The sequence below is a fragment of the Panthera leo genome, chromosome B4, assembly GCF_018350215.1.
Source record: "Panthera leo isolate Ple1 chromosome B4, P.leo_Ple1_pat1.1, whole genome shotgun sequence".
Lineage (NCBI taxonomy): Eukaryota > Metazoa > Chordata > Mammalia > Carnivora > Felidae > Panthera > Panthera leo.
In genome coordinates this window covers 103,151,577-103,172,878 of record NC_056685.1, presented here as the reverse complement: position 1 = coordinate 103,172,878, position 21,302 = coordinate 103,151,577, and the positions used below count along the sequence as shown (strand labels likewise).

The window sequence follows — 21,302 nt, the reverse complement described above, 5'->3', positions numbered from 1 at the left end:
CATCATGTCTAGAATAAATTATATCCATTTCCTCTAGTGTCAGCAGGTTAGAGCCATTCTAAAAATGCATTGTCACCAAATGGGCTTCTTTATGTCTTGCATTATATTTTCCCATTTATTCTTGGCTAACATCCCTTCTTGCCATTATGTAATTGCTTCTTTATAGAAGGGATAATACCTACCTTTGTTATGATAGCACTTATCACATTATAAGTACATTATACCATTTAGAATAAATTAAGGAAAATAATTGAATATATATTAACTCAGTAACCATTTCTTATTTTTTAAAATGTTAAGGAGTATTTTGCCCTCTATTTGGTTTTTCTTCTTTTTAGATCATAAAGTTGCATTCCTTGGAAGCCTCTTTGATGAAGCATGTTTTGTTGAATTTTTTTAACCTAACAGATGTTTGGGTAGTTAAAATTCCTCATGAGTATGGTATCCTGTGGTTTTCACAACCTAAGTGTTACCCCAGGAATTTTCCTTTTTTGCTGTCTTCCAGTCCTGGTGGTCTATAGGAGATGCACATTATGAGAGTGCCATTTCATTCCATACTAATTTCACACCCACACTCTTTTAAAGTTGTACATTTCCTCAGCATTATAAGTACTTATTGTGCACCATGGAGATATTTAACAGCTTTCCATTCATTCTACATTCCTCCCCCACACACAACTCAAATTGCTTTTGAGTATAAGGGTTAATCAGAAGAAAAAAAAAGATGAGTAAAATTATCTGCAAGAGTTTAATGTTTCAAGTTAAATATTTCTGTCGTTTGTAATTTTTGTGATTATGTTTGTATCTATACACACTCAGCATGAAGTAGAGAGTTATGGCTATTATACAGATGACTTAAGGAGAAAAGCAATTTGGCTTCAATTATCTAGATCAGAGTATGTGGGAGAAAGAAATATTAGCTTGAGTTGGCTGAATATTGTTTCCTTTATTCATTCCAGTTTACAGTGGTAGATTCAGATTCAGAAAGTAACCCAAGTTAATTCTCACTTTGCTTCCCGGATCTTCAATTTGGGTGCTCTTCTTTACAAGCTTAAAGAGACTTAATATTACATATTTTCTTATTCTATACGCCATTTTGGAACATTTTATATTTATCATTCAGACTGGGTGGTCTAGAGTTATTCAATTTTGAAAAAGTTGATAGCAAACTAGCCATTAATTTCTAGCTCCTTATCAAGAAACTCCAGGTTTTGATATGAGGTTTTATTACTAAGTGCTTGGGTGCAACTTGATGCCATTACAAATGACACATCTGAAATAGTGATTTATACTAATTTATATTGTTGTTTAGTCTTTCTTACAATTGAGAGAAATTACTCATTTTAATCATTTTATCTTCTTATACCCTATTATTAAAGAACGTAACACTTTTTAAAATAATGATATATAATACTAAAATTATTATTTTTTTCCATTCAGGTTACTTTTTATGTTTGCAAAATATCTTTAATGCTTTTCATCTTTAATGTTCAGAATAAATATCTAATCTTTACTTACTTTCTATCTTAAAAAATCATTACTACTTTTCGAGATTTTTGTTGCTTGACTATTTTATTTTATTTTTACATCACATGTTAGTTCACCATATACATTATCTGGCAATAATACATGTAGTGTCTTTTGTCTTTCACATCAAATGTAATCTCAGATTATGTCTCCTGGGCTTAATAAATAAAATTTTTCTTTCACTGTATAATTATGAAATTCAGATATGCGTGTATATAAATTCAATATATACACACACATTAAAATCAACTAAAATTCCTAGCTTTACCTACTTTCTTATCTCTAAGTATGTATGTATTTCTGTTTTCTAGTTAATTGGATTAGAAGTTATTTCTTTGCAAAATCAACAGTTTCAAAATAATGATATGTTTTAATAAACCAACCCAAATTTGATTGTTCTATATTTTTCTTTATATATAAAATTTAGAAAAAATGTCTTCTTTATTCCTGAGACCAAAAAAGTAACTAACTCATTCTCATTCTCGTAACTTACCCAATTTCCTATTCGCACACACATATAGATATTCAGATGAAACGCTAGTAAGTTGGAAAATGCCAAGAAAAATCATGTTGTCACAAATTCTGAAATACATAAATCTTTTTACTTTTCTTTCTTTAAATTTTTTTAATGTTTATTTATTTTTGAGAGAGACAGAGGCAGAGACAGAGTGTGAGTGGGAGAGTGGGGGGGGGGGGAGGCGAGGGAGGCGGGGCCAGCAGAAGGAAAGGGAGACAGAATCCCAAGCAGGCTCCAGGCTCTGAGCAAGCTGTCAACACATAGCCTGCTGTGGGGCTCAAACTCACAAACCGCGAGATCATGGCCTGAGCCGAAGTTGGACACTTAACCAACTGAGCCACCCAGGAGCCCCTTTTTACTTTTCTTTCTTAATTACCATGGTAGAAAGGTGATTCTCTATGTATACTCTGGAATTAACATAGGGAAACTCTTTTATTCTATTGATAAACAACAGAGTAGAAAATCAGCTCTCAAGCATAAAGAAAAAGGTTAGAGAGGGAGGGAGCCAAAACATAAGAAACTCTTAAAAACTGAGAACAAACTAAGGGTTCATGGGGGGGTGGGAGGGAGGGGAGGGTGGGTGATGGGTATTGAGGAGGGCACCTGTTAGGATAAGCACTGGGTGTTGTATGGAAACCAATTTGACAATATATTTCATATTAAAAAAAAAAAAAGAGGAAGGGAATAGTAGTAGTATAGAAAACCTACTTATATATTGACAAACGTCTTCATACCTAAGTATTCTCTGATGGTGAATTCAAATTGTAGCAATGAGATACTAGATCCAGAGGGAAGAAAAATACCGGATAAAAGACAAATTAGTACTCCATAGAGAGGCACTCTATGGATTAGTCATCAATTAAAGACCTGGAAGCTGGCATGAAGAAAAGCCATGATTACTCTCCACTGCATCAAGAACTAATCAACCAACCAACCAACGAACCACCAATGGCAAAGAAAGTCATCCTGGTAAAACTAGGAAAATAATGCTATTTAAAAAAAAAACAAAAAACCTCACACTGCTTGTGAAAAGTTTGCAATACTTTACCATTATTCTTTCAGACCAAAATGAGCAAAATGTACTAGTAGGAAATTGAAAATGACTAAATGCTAGTAAATGGGTCATAGATATAAAAAGGGGGTAAGGAGGAGGGGGAACTAGGGTGGAAGTAATGATATTCAATTGGAAAAATTCCTAAATTTTCACATTAAGAATGTGGGATACTTTAAAACCTCAACTTTACCGTTTCATTTACCAGATTCTGAATAAATCATGCTAATTGTTATTCTATGCTAATTGAACATCTAGCCTTATATCTGGAGTGCTTGAGGAGATGATGCATGCGGAGAGCCCACTTGCTGGCTCACCGTAGCGCCCCAAAGCAGGTACTATCTGAGTGAGATGACTGTAAGGAGTAGGATGGGAATCCTCAGTGTTAGCAGATGCACAGGCACACCGTTTATTTTAACCAAAGGCTACAAATTAGCTTCCACGGGCCAGATCTGGGCTACTGATGTGCTTAGTTTGAACAACTAAATGCTTTTATATTAAAAAATAATTATCACAAGCAAGAAATGGAATGTTTTCACATTTAAAAAACCTAAATTTCCCATTTCTCTGAGAACATCAGAAGTCCTGATAGCACGGCCTGCTTATAGGACACTCATCAGACTTTAGACAGCACATTCTCTGTTAATTTGTCACAGCTTCCACCATTCCCAACTGCCTTATAACAGCCTGCTTCAATGACATGATAATATACATGGAGAACCCGATAGACTCCACCAAAAGTCTTCTAGAACTGATACATGAATTCAGCAAAGTCGCAGGATACAATATCAATGTACAGAAATCAGTTGCATTCTTATACACTAATAATGAAGCAACAGAAAGACAAATAAAGAAACTGATCCCATTTACAATTGCACCAAGAAGCATAAAATACCTAGGAATAAATCTAACCAAAGATGTACAAGATCTGTATGCTGAAAACTATAGAAAGCTTATGAAGGAAATTGAAGAAGATATAAAGAAATGGAAAAACATTCCGTGCTCATGGGTTGGAAGAATAAATATTGTTAAAATGTCAATACTACCCAAGGCTATCTACATATTCAATGCAATCCCAATCAAAATTGCACCAGCATTCTTCTCGAAACTAGAACAAGCAATCCTAAAATTCATATGGAACCACAAAAGGCCCCGAATAGCCAAAGTAATTTTGAAGAAGAGAACCAAAGCAGGAAGCATCACAATCCCAGACGTTAGTCTCTACTACAAAGCTGTAACCATCAAGACAGCATGGTATTGGCACAAAAACAGACACATAGACCAATGGAATAAAATAGAAACCCCAGAACTAGACCCACAAACGTATGGCCAACTCATCTTTGACAAAGCAGGAAAGAACATCCAATGGAAAAAAAGACAGTCTCTTTAACAAATGGTGCTGGGAGAACTGGACAGCAACATGCAGAAGAATGAAACTAGACCACTTTCTTACACAATTCACAAAAATAAACTCAAAATGGATAAAGGACCTGAATGTGAGATAGGAAACCATCAAAACCTTAGAGGAGAAAGCAGGAAAAGACCTCTCTGACCTCAGCCGCAGCAATCTCTTACTTGACACATCCCCAAAGGCAAGGGGATTAAAGCAAAAATGAACTATTGGGACCTCATCAAGATAAAAAGCTTCTGCACAGCAAAGGAAACAATCAACAAAACTAAAAGGCAACCAACGGAATGGGAAAAGATATTTGCAAATGACATATCGGACAAAGGGCGAGTATCCAAAATCTATAAAGAGCTCACCAAACTCCACACCCAAAAAACAAATAATCCAGTGAAGAAATGGGCAGAAAACATGAATAGACACTTCTCTAAAGAAGACATCCGGATGGCCAAGAGGCACATGAAAAGATGCTCAATGTCGCTCCTCATCAGGGAAATACAAATCAAAACCACACTCAGATATCACCTCACGCCAATCAGAGTGGCCAAAATGAACAAATCAGGAGACTATAGATGCTGGCGAGGATGTGGAGAAATGGGAACCCTCTTGCACTGTTGGTGGGAATGCAAATAGGTGCAGCCACTCTGGAAAACAGTGTGGAGGTTCCTCAAAAAATTAAAAATAGACCTACCCTATAACCCAGCAGTAGCACTGCTAGGAATTTACTCAAGGGATACAGGAGTACTGATGCATAGGGGCACTTGTACCCCAATGTTTATAGCAGCACTCTCAACAATGGCCAAATTGTGGAAAAAGCCTAAATGTCCATCAAATGATGAATGGATAAAGAAATTGTGGTTTATATACACAATGGAGTACTACGTGGCAATGAGAAAGAATGAAATATGGCCTTTTGTAGCAACGTGGATGGAACTGGAGAGTGTGGTGCTAAGTGAAATAAGCCATACAGAGAAAGACAGATACTATATGTTTTCACTCTTATGTGGATCCTGAGAAACTTAACAGAAACCCATGGGGGAGGGGAAGGAAAAAGAAAAGAAGTTAGAGTGGGAGAGAGTCAAAGCATAAGAGACTCTTAAAAACTGAGAACAAACTGAGGGTTATGGGGGGGTGGGAGGAAGGGAAGGGTAGGTGATGGGCATTGAAAAGGGCACCTTTTGGGATGAGCACTGGGTGTTGTATGGAAACCAATTTGACAATAAATTTCATATATTATAAAAAAAAATAACAGCCTGCTTCATTCATTATAGTACCCTTTCACTTAACTTCCAGTTGCCCTGGGACTTAAAGTTTTTTTTAAATTATTTTAATGTTTATTTATTTTTGAAAGAGAAAGAGAGAGAGAGAGAGAGACAGAGACAGAGACAGAGACAGAGACAGAATGGTAGCAGGGGAGGGGCAGAGAGAGAGGGAGACATAGAACCTGAAGCAGGCTCCAGGCTCTGAGCTGTCAGCACAGAGCCTGATGTGGGGCTCGAACTCACAAACTGGAGATCATGACCTGAGCTGAAGTCCATCGCCTAACCGACTGAGCCACCCAGTTGCCCTTCTGGGACTTTAAAGTTTATTCATTCATTCAATGTATCATTTTTTAATCAAATCTTCATGTGTGATTTTTATTTATTCCTATTGGCTGATGAAACTAAAACTCCTACTTTACCTACTTTCTTATCTCTAAGTATGTATTTCTTTCTGTTTTCTAGTTAATTGGATTAGAATAGTTACTCCTTCTCAAAATCAATAGGTTCAAAATAACCATATTTATTCAATAAACCCAACCCAAATTTGATTGTTCCATAGTTTTCTTCTCTGTGTTATGGCACCATCATGCTCAGTATCACCTGAACTGGAAGACAGTTCATTCTCCCCTTCCCACTTCAGCTTATTAAATGAAGTTTCACTCACTTAGAAAATATTTACAGAGTACCTACTCTTACCAGGAACCATTCTCTAGGCAATAGAAATAGCAATGGTCAAGACAGATTCTAAAAACAAACAAATAAAAATAAAAAAGCTATTGCATAATTATAAATGCTCATTAAGGTAAGATGGCATTCTAGAAAAATACTGCAAGGCTATTTTAAATTGGGTGGTCAGAGAAATCCATTTTGGGCAGGAATCATTTAAGTAGAGATATACATTATGAAAAGCTGCTCATGTGAAGATGGAAGTAAAAGAGCATTCCAGTCAAAAGGAAGAAGGGGTGCAGAGGCCCAAGTTCTGGGAGTCAAGTGCAATTAAGCAACAGAAAAAGTAAATGGTGAGTATAGTGAGGGGAAAGTAGTTACAGATGAGGTTAGAGGGTTAAGTAAGAGCTAGGTCATGTAGGGCTTTGTTAATCGTGTTAAGAAATTTGAATTTTCTTCTAAAGTAATGGAAATTCTTTGAATGGCTTTAAACAAAGAGGTGACATCATCTGATTTAGGTTTAAAAAGATGGGCCTAAAAGCTCAGGAAGTCTGTAAGAGGTCAATGCAGTGGTAGTAGTAACAAGGACAGGACTGGTATTATAGCAATGCAAATGAAGGGATGTATTTAGATGGCACAGTTGAAATAAATCATTGGCAGAGTTGAGGAGGAACAGAATTCTGCCTAGATTTTCATTTTCTGCAACCAGATGAGTAATGGTGAACTTTACTGAAACAGGGAAGTTTGGAGGATGAAAGGTTTAGTGTTTAGACCACATTAACTTTCAGAGTTATATTTGACACACATGCCCAATGATGTCAATTGGCCAGGTACATATACTGATCTGGGTTCTAGGGAGGAGTCAGAGCTGGAAATAGATATTTGAGAATAAGACTTTAAAGCCATAGGACAGGATAAGGTTACTTGAAGGTCAGATCTCCTAAGGGTTGTGTATTGAAACAGAAAAAGGTCAAATATAGATATATGGGCTCTCCAACACTTAGAGTTAAAAAAAGAATGAGCAAAGAAGACTGAAAAGAGTTACTAGCGAAGATAGGAGAAAAACCATAAGAGAGGATACTATAGAACCCAAGTCAAAGTGCTACAAGGAGCAGAAGCTGGAAAATTGTGTTGAAGGCTGAATCACGTGGATTCTATCTCAAATGTTGTGTTGCATTAACAAATATTGATTGGAATTTTATGCAAACATTATGCCAGGTACTCCTGGGAAGAGTAACAAGAGGCACAATCAGGGACCTAAAAATAAAACTTCTAGATCAAAGTTTATTTCTCTATCTATAAAGATCTACAACAGCATCTATTTATCACTGACAATCTGTGTGTGTGTGTGTGTGTGTGTGTGTGTGTGTGTGTGTGTTTGCACGTGTGTATGTTACTCTACCTATAGGTATCAAAAACTTTTAGGAAAATGTGATTTGGATTTGAAAGGAATCATCTAGTAACAGTCTTGATCAAGAGAGAAGAATGATAACTTAAGGTCCCTATTTGGATGGCTTATGTGGGATGGTGTTGAGATGGGCGACCCGGCCAACTTGAAATTTCCTATGAATATCTTGGGGTGGAAGTGGCATTTCAGATTGTGCAGCCATTCCTGAGCTCTGACTTGCAGGACTTGATTTATAATTTATTTGTTTTTTTATGGAAGACATTACAATTCTATGTAGATAGTGTTCAGGATAAATAATAGACATTTATTTACTTACTAATGGGTAATCATATTATCTAACCAAGTAGAGTAATCAGTTAGTTTTAAAATATAAAACTAAAGTAGCAAGAGCATCTTACCTATACTTTGAGTGATTTCTATGGAAAAGCATGTAAAGAGATTTTTCTTGAATACAAAAGTCCTGAAAGATAGGTAGATGGCAGAATAATTTTGAAAAATTATTATGTGTTTTTTCTTTGTATTTTTTCCTTCCCCATATCTCAAGCTAGGAGTTGCACTCTTGGTATTTCCTTCCTCAGAATTTTATTAGGTAAAAAGCACAAGCTGAAAAGCTGCTTGCTGAGAGATCTGTCTCAGCTATTGCAAGAGTGTGTGTGTGTGTGTGTGTGTGTGTGTGTGTGTGTGTGCGCGTGCGCACGTGCGCCTAAAGTCACTGAAAAGGTTGTAAAGTCTGGCTTAAAAGCAGCAAAGCATCTATACATGAAGTGAAAAGGTAGGCATGGACTAAGGGTGCTCAGTGGCAATCAGTATAGCCTAATAATACTACAAGAGAGGCACATAATGCTTTATTGCAAGAGAAGACTCTAGGACCTCGGTACAACTCTGAAAGTCTGAGAAAAGCCCTAACAAATAATGTTTGAAATTGAATTTCCCATTGGGATTCAATTAAATTAAAAACAAATGGTACTATGTGCATTAGTGTATACACTAATTCAGTTATTCTCATGTTCAGCGATTTTATACACAACTGTATTAAGTAGAAATCATTAACAGATATCAATGTGTGTGTATATGTATTTATTTATAAGTGTGTAATACTTATTTCTTTTGCATAGAAGCCATTAAAATTCCGTGTAGATAGTGTTCAGGATAAGCACCAGAAATTTATTTAGCTAATTATGATTAATGCTGTCTAAGCAAGTAGGCTAACTAGTTAGTTTTAAAAATAAAATTAAAGTTGCAAGAGCAATTATTACATATACTTCGAGTGATTTTTGTGGAAAATCATTCAAAGAGCTTTTTCTTGAATGCAGAAGTATAAATACACATACAAGATAATACTTACGGCCAGGCAGGGTTTGTGTAGATATCCAATTTGAAGCATTGCCATAACCAGCATTGGTGCTGGCAGCCACTTGGAATCTGTACCATCTAAATTTCTTTAATCCATACACTGTCTCTTCAGTTAGGTTAGCTTCATAAAGGTATTGGGTTTTTTGATACTCAACACATTCTTCAGAATCCCATTCTATGCATTTCTGAGCCCGCAACTGAGTGGTGATCTTGTAATTTTGGAAGTAGCCAAGAATAGAGTCAGGTCTCATCCATGTTAATGTTGCACTAGTTGACTGAACATTAGAAAAAGCAATATTTGTGGGTACACTGGGGACTAAAAATTAAGGGAGAAAAATTGAAAACAATTAGAATTACCAAAAATTTTCTAAATGGAAGGAAGAAATGGATTAAAAAATATGTCCCTATTATGCACCTAGTGGCAATCTCTTATTACAACCGCCCTTAGATTAGTATCACCACATTTAATGAGCAGAACCTTAAGGTGATGCTTCAGAGACTGCTGGTTCAAACGGTAGAGGGCAAAACAACTGTGATTTTATCAATTCCCAATTTTGCTCCCAAATTCACTCATAAGAATCTTATATAAACTTACTTTGGCTTCATATATAAGTACTGGTACAAAAGAAAACTATATGCTCATTTAAACTTATGTACTTCCCTGGGTACGGTCTGAGTTTTAATATTCAGTTCCCAAGAAAAACATACTCATATTTAAATGTCTATATAGACACAATTACATCTTATACATAGTAAATGCTGAATATAAAATAATTCTAAATAAACAATATTATTAACTTAATTGATTTATTTAATTAGCTGATTTTTATTTTATCTTGCATATATCTAAAACTGACAAAATCTTTTCTAGAATATCATCCAGAAGACTAATGTTAATACACAGACTATGGGGCACCTGGGTGGCTCAGTCGGTTGAGCATCAGACTTCTGTTCAGGCCATGATTTCACAGTTCGTGAGTTTGAGCCCCATGTAGGGCTCTGTGCTGGCAGCTCAGAGCTTGGAGCCTGCTTTGGATTCTGTGTCTCCCTCTCTGTCTGACCCTCCCCTGCTCATGTTCTGTCTCTCTCTCTCTCTTTCTCTCTCTCTCAAAAATAAATGTTAAAAAAATTTAAAAAATACACAGACTAAGGTATCTGTATATTACCCACAATCACATAGTCCTACTTGGAGTCACTTAATAGATTTCATATTAACCACTGGTTTGCTATATACATATCATGTGTCAGGCTCTGAGCCTGGTGTTAAGGATTCAATATACATAAGGCTTATGTCTTATTTTCAAGAAATAGCCATTTATTGAATTAGTAATAATACAAGCATGTTATGGTTAGGAATACGAAAGAACAATGCACTACGTGGTATAAGCACTTTCTTCAACCATGCCTTTCCCTGTGTGTGTGTACAAGGGTTTTTGCTTAGAAGGCTGAGATAGAATGATACCAAGTGACTTGTGTGAAAATTATATAATTCACAAAAGCTGTATAACAATAGTCACATTTAAAAATAAGAAAATGATGAGTTAGAAAACCCATTCATTCCTAAACATCATATGTTTTTTTTAAGTTTATTTACTTATTTTGAAAGAAAGCGGGGAGAGTGCAAAAATGGGGGAGGCGGGAAGGGAGAGGGCGACAGAGAATCCCAACCAGGCTCCGCTTTGTCAGTGCAGAGACTGATATGCAGCCAGAACTCAGGAACTGCAAGATCATGACGTGAGCCAAAGTCAGATGCTTAACTGACTGAGCCACCCAGGTGACCCCTAAAATATCATATTAATTCAGGATTCAATAAATATCTAATGAGCACCTAATTTGTGTCAAGTGCTTAACAGCATTTACACAATAAAAGTATAAGTAAATATTGTATATAATATTTTAGATGATGATTGCTGTTATGGGGAGAAATAAGGAAGAAATAAGAAAGAGAGAGAGATGATCTAGGGATATTGAAATTTTTAATTGAGTAGTCAGAGAAGACGTGAAGTTCTAATCTAAGCTTTAGATTAGAAGGCATGAAGTTCCTGATGAAGGCTTGGGGAAAACCATGGGAATATTTGAAAAAAGGACATTCCCTGCAGGGGAAAATGCATGATTATAGGCACTAAGTTGGAGCTATGCTTGGTATATTTGGAGAATAACAAGGAGGCCAGTGTGGCTAGAAGGAGTTGCAGTCTAAGAGGAAATAATGAAGGCTAGATTGTGTATGACATTGTAGGACATTGTTAATGACTTTCATTTGAGCAGAGGAATGACAGGCTCTAACATGTTTTCATGGAATTGCACCAGTCACTGTGCAGAGCATAGACTGAAGGGAGATAAGGGTGAAAACAGGGAGAGCAATTAGTAGGCTGTTGCAATGTCAACACAACAGATCATGATGGTCTGACCCAGATTGCAGCAGCAGAAATGAACAGCTTTCAGAGCTGAACATCATTTGAAAGGGAGCTGACAGGATTTGCTGATGCATGACATGTGAGGTGGAAGGGAAAGAGAGAGTAGAGGAATGCCCTATGGTCTCCGGATTGAGCAAACAGAAAGATGAAGTCATTATTAACCAAGCTGGAAAGAGTAAGCTTTGGGGAGAGAGATTAAGAATTTATTTTGAGCATGTTAACTTTGAAATGCCTAGCAGATACCCAGAAAGAGATGTCAAATAGTAGATGGATACATTAGTCTGGAGTTCTGTAGAAAGGCCTTAACTCCAGTTAAAAATTTTAATTTCCTCTTAAATTTTTATTGAATTATCTATAGATCTATTGCTTATATATTTGCCTAAATCTGGAAGAGAAGACAAAGTCTAATGCAATGGAAAACAAGAAGTAGATAACTTAAAGCCATATGATTAGATTAAATTACTCTATTTTCCAATACTAATAGTTATCATTGAATCTTACTGTATTTAATTAAACATTAACCTTCAAAGTAGCATTACAAACAGAATACTTGATATGCTACCTACAACACACCCCTCTTCTATTTTTAGTTATGCAGAAAAGCAACTAGAGAAAAAGTTATTTTTAAGGAAAATATACCTTATAGAGGAATCAGTTTTAGATCTGATTAAAAAATAGAATTTCCAGGGGCACCTGGGTAACTCAGTTGGTTAAACGTCTGACTTTGGCTCAGGTCATGATCTCATGGTTTGTGTGTTTGAGCCCTCTGTCGGGTTCTGTGCTGACAGCTCAGAGCCTGGAGCCTGCTTCTGATTCTGTGTCTCCCTCTCTCTCTGCCCCTTCCCTGTTTGCTCTCTCTCTCTCTCAAAAATAAACATTAAAAAAAATTTTTAATTGAATTTCTATAAAAGGTAGAACTTCCATAATTTACTTAAATCTCGTAGCCACTAAATTTGAACTCAGACCACCTGAAGAGAAAACAAATTTAGACATATGGGTGATTTGAGGGTTCAGGAAAGTTTTAAGTGAAAAGGTGGCATGTGAGATAGAATTTCACTGATTATAAAGGTAGAGACTTAGAAGAGGGGGTAATGTGATCTAAGTCAAGTTCAACTATAGTTTATAATTCATATTGGCAATTACAAACAGAAAGGCTGTACAATAACTGGGGAACATACTGTGTTAGAAGGACTTACAGTTTGTCAGGCAATGGAAAGCTATCAAGGTGTCAGAGTGAGATGTTCAGAAATACATTTTATCAAGTCTTGTCTGGTAATTACACAACAGGAGAAGGGACAAATTTATAGACCACTGGATGTGTTCAGGACAAAGAAGATAGTAGCAATAAGAAATAAATACATTTTTAGATCTATTTTGGTGGTTGAATTCATGGAACAGGCAAATGAATCAAAATATGACAGGGTTAGAATTTGATGGAAGTTTAGAGATGATCCTGGTCAATTTGGCTTTTTATGTCTGACCTTTAGGTAGGCAGATGTCCCCCAAGATTCCTGGCCCTTGTATACTCCCCTCTGTTCAGTTTTTCAACCAAGCACTGCTATAGGTGCTGATATGGAAAAGTTTTTTCAGCTGTAATTAAGAAACCAAATCAGTTAAGGAATATACTTGTGATAAGCCCTGGGTGTTGTATGGAAATGTTGAATTATTATAGTGTACACCTGAAGCCAGTATTACACTGTTAACTGAAATTTAAATGAAAACTTTTAAAAAATAAAAAATAAACAAAAGAGGCGGAGATTATCCAGTAGACCTGATTTTATAGCATGAGTCCTTTAAAAGCAGAGAGTTTTCTTTGGCTCATTACAGAGGAAGTAACATATTCTAGACAAGAGATATATTCAATGTACAAAAATTTATCCATTGCTGGTTTTGAAGAAGAGGGCCATATGGTAAAGAATCTAGGACTATCTCTAGAAATTAAGAGCAACCTCTTGGCTATGAGCCAGCCAGGAAATGGGAATCTGAGATCTACAACTGTAAGAAACCAAATTCTGCCACAAACTTGTGAGCTTAGAAGAGGATTGAGCTCCACATGAGAATACAGCTGAATGACACCTTGATTTCAGCTTGTGAATCTCTGGGTAAGGAATCCAGGCATAACATAGCCAAACTTCTGACCAACAGAACTGTGTAATAAGCAATAAGTGTTGTTTTAAACCACTAAATTTGTGATAACTTGTGACATGACAATAGAATACTAATACAATTTCCTCCTTTAAAATGACCAACTTCTACTTTTCTGGCCTCTGCTTAAATATGTAGAGCAAAAGGAAACTCAAAATCTTGAGGGGCTTCTTTTAAAATTTATTTCCAGATACCTCTATTAGTTTGTCCTTTGTTGGGTTTTTAAAATGTTTTTATTTATTTATTTGAGGAGAAGAGGGGGCAGAAAGAGAGGGAGAGAGAGAATCCTAAGCAGGTTCTGTGCTGCCAGTGCAGAGCCCAATGTGGGGCTTGATCTCATTAACTATGAGATCATGACCTGAGCTGAAACCAAGAGTCAAACATTTAACCTACTGAGTCACCCAGGTGCCCCTGTACCTCATTGTTTTGAACTGATAGTCACCCTCCTATAAATATTAATTCTACTCTGAAAACCCACCTTCAATAGGCCTAATCCTTTTTTATTTTTTTAATTTTTTTAAAAATTTTATTTTAGAGACAAGGAGAGGAACACACACACACAGAGAGAGAGAGAGAGAGAGAGAGAGAGAGAAAATGAATCTTAAGCAGGCTTCACACTCAGTGCATAGCCTGATGTGAGACTGGATCCCACAACTCTGGGATCATGATCTAAGCCAAAATCAAGAACCATATGCTCAACCAACTGAGCCACCCAGGTGCCCTCTAATCCTCTTTTCATTGCCACTTCGTTCCAACATGTACACCAAAGATCTAGAAAGGTTTTGATTCTACATTCATATCAATAAAAACAATTACTCCAAAACATGTATGCTTATTATTTATTATATACACATGCAAATATCAATCTACATACTAGACTGTGTCTCTGAAGGTCTAGAGTAATGCTTGCAACAAAACAGGCACTCAATAAATATTTTTTTAATGTATGAACAAATGAGTAAGAGTAACAGGAGATTTGATTTAGATAAATGGTCAGGAAAGGCTTTAATTTAATTAGATAACAGAGAAGATGTAGCTTCCTAGGTGAAAACATCAGGATGTGTTAAGATTCTGAAGGAAAAGAGAGTAGTTTTTAGGAACCCTTAAGAAACATATCTGAGTCCACAAGGACATGGATAAAGGTAGGAAGCTGGAGATATAAGCCAGAATCAGATAATGTTGAGCCTTCTGAACTGGATTCAAGATTTTTAGTTTTATCCCTAAGAGCAGTGGGGATACTTGAGAAGTTTAATGTTGACTTTTCAACTGCATTAAAACCACAGACTCTCTTCTTTCCTGGGAAACAGGGAGTATGATCTACACATTTCCCTCTCTTTTGAGTCCATGATCAATTTCCCTTACCCAGGGTTTACTAAGCAATTAAAGTGGAAAGAAAAAGGGATGCATTAGTTATCCAATGAACTGGAGAAGGCAAGAGTCTACCCTTTTCCTAATTCAACAAAAGGGATGACTAAATGCCCATGGTTCTATGACCAATTTTTCCCCCCTCCAATATTCAGATCTTAGGAATGAAGACTCCAATGGCAAAATATGTTACATAGTAAAAATTTTCAGCAGATTAATTCTGGTTCACAGACCTTATGTTTTCCAAATAAATAACACAGAGGAGGAAAAAAGGTCTAAAAGGATAGTAATTTAACTTGATAAGGAAAAAAGAAGAATTTTTTGTAACCTGACTAAAGGAAGAGGAACAACAATTGAGTTGCCCTCCATTTGACAGACACAGTGATGGACCTTCCACAGATACATAGTGTCTGGCACATACTGGGCACTCAATAAGTGTTGACTGTATGCATAAATTATGTGTCATTCAAACAGTCCTTTGGTTTTCACGTGGTGCAAAATTTTACGCACATATCCCAAATAAATTTATTTAGAAAGATAAACCAGAAATAAATCTAAGTTGAAGCCAAATACATAGTATAACTCATAGACAGTTTTTTTTAAAGGCTACCTCAGTGGCACTCATAAATGACCAGCATTTATATGCGGTATCTTCTCTTTTGATGAACTGCGTGTTGAACTAGACTATTTCAAAGCAACTGCCCTATTGAATTACAGATACAAAAAGGATTACACTCATTTTAGCATGGAGAATCGGATTTCCATTCTTTAAGAATGACTAAAAACCTCAATTTTTTTCTATCCACAGATGGTACTAATTTGAACACATCATTCCATGCTTCCTGGAGTAATCACACAGCTTGCTTAGATTTTCTAAACATGACTGAACTGTGATGAAGCGATCAACATTCACTGGCAAGGTATTCCGTAAATTACATTTTTATTCATAAATTATTCTTATCTGTGAAGTACTTTCATCATGATTGAAATGAAAGCTATAGAACTATATAAGTGACATTTGTTGTAGGTTGAATGCATGTCAGTTGTTACTGACTATTTAGTAGGGTTCCACTTAGAAGATGAAAGTGTGTATAAAGTGTAATTATTCTCTAAACTTCTGAATATCAGTTATGAGCAGTTGCCAACCTCCCATGATAAGATTCTTATGGTAGTCTGTATTGACTTCTCACTGACCTGATTAAGTATACTAACAGGAAAGACCAAGTTTCCTTAATTCTTTATTTATGACTATATTTTTATCTTCCACTGCAGAGGTACTTTCTTTTAAGCAAAACAGATGCCTGAAAATTTATATTTATAAATTATATTTATAAAATTTTAAAAAGTATGAACACAATGTTTCCTAGGTTATTAAGAATATTTTTGTCTCTACTAATTTTAAATAATCTACAGTCTTTTTAGAAACACAAAATACTAATATGTGATCTTATACAAATAAAAGTACAGTTTACCAACACTAACACAGTATGAATCAATATAAAAATAGAAATTCCTACAAAGTTCAGTGCAAAAAATATTTCAGCCTACCAGATACAAATTTTGCACTAATTTGAATTTAATCAATAGCAATTACTGAACATTCACACTGAATGGTGTGAGCAAGTTATTAGTCTTAGGGTATAAGTTGTTTTTCATACACATACAAAAAGTAATTTAGCTAACAGAAACCAGCACAAATAGGTGATGCCCAAAGGAAAGTTTCAATGGAAGAATATCTAGTGGCTATAATTTGGAGGAACAATTGAGAATCAGTAAATACGTGCTGGAAAAGATGTTTAAACACAATGAGTATAGGAAAGATAGAAGTAGCTACAAATTGTCAAAGTCTAGAAAGTATACTAGACTGGAATAAAGAAAGTTTAAGGAAGTAATAAGAAAAAAGAGGGGGCCATAAAGTGTGTTATGTTACTGAAAGGCACTGAAAGTTTGAGAGGTGAGTTTAGGTAACTACTGGAGGCACTAGAGAGCAATCAACAGAATGAATTTGTAAAGTCTAAACTTAAGAAAAGCCTGAGCCTCCCCATAGCTAGTTAATAGGAAAAGTTTAATTTGATAGAAAGTGGTTAGATGTTGTATATATACAGTACAATGCAGATTACAATAATAACAAAGAATAATTAGAAACAGAGCTTTTAAAAAAGGCAAAAGAATATCAGCAGAATGTGATTATTTTTTGGGCAGAGAAGAGTACAACATAGAATGAACCCAGGAATTGGGTCAACAGATAAAAAGTACACTGTACACTTCCTAGAGGGAGGCTATGATTTGGCCCTGTGTTACAGAAAGTAATACAAAGGAAAAACTCAAGATTGTAAATCTCTGTGATTATAAATAAAGAAAAATTAATAAGAAAATGCAATAACCTGTTACTGAGATGAGAGATATATTTCTCTCTCTCTCAAAAAAAAATCAGATAAACAGGTTACAATGTAATTTAATGAACAATATCCTCAACAACATCCTTACATAGTAAATGCCAAGTATCTTTAACTTGGCTCTTTCTTACAATGTCTCTCAATGTGAGTGAGCAGAGTAACTATCAAACATGGTTTTGTAAAACTATTTCTTCAGAGGTTCTAATTATTCAGTTCAGGCACTCTTCTCTCTAGCAGTCTGGCTTACTCCAGAAATAGATTTTGGAGTAGCTGGGCCAGAATTTATCAAAATAAACATGATTTCAGGTGGTGTTACAAAGCTGGGAATATGGACTGACATACTGTTATTAGTGTGCCAAATTAAATCATCTTAACATATTCCATTCACACGAAAAAGAACTGAAGAAGTATCTGTAAACAGGACAAAATTTCCTAAAAATGTTTAAAGTGTCTGTCCTACTGCACATAGAGATAGACAACTGGGGGACCCAAAACTCTATGGACCACAGATATAATAATAATAGTTTTCAAATCAAGTATTAACTGAATGCACAGCTTACTTATAAAAATATCTCAGTAAAACTTTTGTTTTGCTTTGTTTTTTGGAGAATACTGTAAAGAAAATGGGTTATACATGTTCTGCTTGGAGGGAAAATAAGTTGATTTGTTTTATAAAGTCACTAGTTTGACAGCTCTAGATAGCAAGCCATCTCATGAGAATATCCATCAAAAATGACAAATTTGATTTAGAATTATTTATCTGAAGCAGTTCTTAGGGAGTAATTACATAGCAGTTAGTTGTCTATTAAGAAAAACTCTATAGCACCTGGAGACTAAATTGAATCATTGACACTAATGAAGAAATGAGACATACTGGTTTGGGGGGATTTGTTTGAGGGATTCGAGTAAATTACATGTTAGTTTCATATCTTGTTAACATGAATAAATAGAGATATCTTGGGAGGAGAGATTGGGTTAGTTAGCCTAAGAGGTCAAGAAAGGCCAATTTGGGATAATTATGCATATATAAGTTTGGAAATCATAAGAGTAAATAAACATTTAAGGGGAGTATTTGTATATATAGTTTCACAACAGCAGATGATGAACTGAGTCTCTGTAAAGTTAGTAGTAAATGGGCAGTCAAATAGAACTGGAAATAAAATCATAAAAAAAATTTAGGTAAGCCCATAATATCTGGCATACATTGATATTAAGAAATATTTGTTTAACAGGGGCACCTGTGTGGCTTACTCGGTTGAGCATCTGACTTTAGCTCAGGTCATGATCTCACGGTTCCTGAGTTTGAGCCCCACATCGGGCTTGCAGCTGTTAGTGTGGAGTCAGCTTTAGATCCTCTGTCCCCACCTCTCTTAGCCCCTCCCCTGCTTATGCGCTCTCTCTTTCTCTCTCTCTCTCAAAAATAAAGAAAAAATTAGGAAGGAAGTATTTATTTAACAAATAAATGAACAAATGGATGAATGCATGCACAGATTTCAACAAGGAAGTGTCACCAATTCTGTAACCAGTATTGATTGATGAACAAGTGTCACCAATGCTGATTGTAATGAAATGCTGCTTGAAACAATTCCTGTTTTCTAAAGAGTGTAGTTGCACAGAAAACCTTGATAGATTAAAATATACAAAAGGAATCCTGATCTAAAGTTTGGGGAAAGCTCTACAAAAGAGAAAAAAGAATTTGGAGTTTACAGGGATTCCATGAGACATGCATACACACACACACACACACACACACACACACACACACACACACACACTGGGTAAGGGTGGGGGGAGAGAATAAAAGGAGATGGAAAGAGAAACAACGAATAGAGGAGAAAGGATCAAAAGATAGAGTGAGACTGGGGATTCTGTGAAATAAAGTAGCCAATAGAAAAGTCCCTGATTGCCAAAATATTTGTAAGAACAAAAATATCTACTACTGTTCCTTTTAGAGTCATGTATATTATTGCAATGTAAACCTCTCTTCTATGTGCTTATCACAAAATATTCAGTAAGGCTATTGTAAATAAAATGTTCAGTGTGACTAGAATTGTCAAAATCATGCGAAAAATAATTTTGCAGAGGCAGTCAAAAATGTGTATCAAAATATTTCAGCGCCCAAATATACTAAGTTTGAGAATCTGTTTTGATGATACAACAGCAGTTTGTATCAGATTAAATCTCCTGCAGATAACAACCATGCACCCTGGATGGAGGAAACAAACAAACAAACGAACAAACAACTTGTGGCTTGAGGTGTCAGAGAATGGAATGTGAGACTGCCAAAGTAGCTGGAAAAGGAGGGAGTCAAAAAGGGGGTAGGCCTAGGGGCGCCTGGGTGGCGCAGTCGGTTGAGCGTCCGACTTCAGCCAGGTCACGATCTCGCGGTCAGTGAGTTCGAGCCCCGCGTCAGGCTCTGGGCTGATGGCTCGGAGCCTGGAGCCTGTTTCCGATTCTATGTCTCCCTTTCTCTCTGCCCCTCCCCCGTTCATGCTCTGTCTCTCTCTGTCCCAAAAATAAATAAAAAACGTTGAAAAAAAAAAAATTAAAAAAAAAAAAAAAAGGGGGTAGGCCTAAATTCTGGGTCTAAACTCCTCTGAAATCCTTGGCTACTCTCTTAATCATACATGTATAAGGACAGACTGAGGAACACAGTGGAAAGAAACAGATGGAAAACTGAGTAGAAATTTTAATTGCTTCCCAGTGCAGGGGAGACAGAATTTGGAGATCCAATATTTTTTAATTTTTTTTAAAGTTTATTTATTTTTGAAGGAGAAAGAGACAGAACATGAGTGGGGGAAGGGCAGAGAAACTGGGAATTGCAGAATCTGAAGTGGGCTCCAGGCTTCGAGTTAGCAGCACAGAGTCTGACATGGGCTCCAACTCAGGAGCTGTGAGATCAGGACCTGAGCTAAAGTCGGATGCTTAACTGACTGAGCCCCCCAGCTGCCCTTGGAATTTGGAGTTTCAATCCCACCAAATTAAGGGCTTGGTAAATAGCACAGGCCTCATATTAAAATCCTAAAAGAATCATATATTTGCTTTATTCTCTGTTCCAGGATCAAGGAATTTCCTCTGTAGATAATAGAGAAACCAAAACCACATACTCACAAAATCATCATTCAGTAATTTAATAGTCTGTTAGAATAAAGACTAACACCCTTAAGAACAAGATAACAAAATCCAGAGTTTATGCAAAACATCACCAGCAAAGTCTAATATAAATTTAAAAATTACAAGGCAGGCAGGAAAATTACTACTGACAGGAAAATGTGACTCATAGTCAAGAGAAAAAAGTGTTCAACAGAAAAAAAATCACAGAATACCTCAAGTGTAGGAATTATCAGAAAATAAATTTAAAACTATGTAAATATTTTATTTTACTTAACAGAAAACATGACCATAATTAGAAACCGAATAGGGAATTTCAGCAGAGAAACAGAGATAATGAAACAGAATTAATCAAAATTCTAGAACTTAAAAATACATCTGAAATGAAACATTCATTGGACTTATAACAGCTTAAAGACAGCAGAATATTGTCAATAAACTTGGTGAAACATCAATAGAACCCAATCTGAAGAACATAGAAAAAAATGAAAAAAATTAATAAAGCCTCAGTCACTTAAAGGATGATGATATCAAGAGGTTATAAATGGAGTCTCAGAACAGGATAGAAGAAGGAAGAAAAATATTTGAAAAAATAATGACCAGAAATTTCTCAAATTTCAGAAAATATTTATCAATACAAAAAATTAAATGAACGCTTAGCAAAAAACAAATGCAACAAAAA

At 35.8% G+C, this 21,302-nt stretch overlaps 1 protein-coding gene across 1 annotated transcript in view; it reads right to left on the bottom strand.

The window, feature by feature from the left end:
* Window positions 1–21,302, bottom strand: part of PTPRQ (protein tyrosine phosphatase receptor type Q) — a 199,271-nt gene that overhangs the window by 86,362 nt on the left and 91,607 nt on the right. The window contains exon 26 of the mRNA XM_042944646.1: window positions 9,182–9,505. Within this exon, the coding sequence (XP_042800580.1) occupies window positions 9,182–9,505 (324 nt within the window). The remainder of the gene's footprint in view (window positions 1–9,181; window positions 9,506–21,302) is intronic.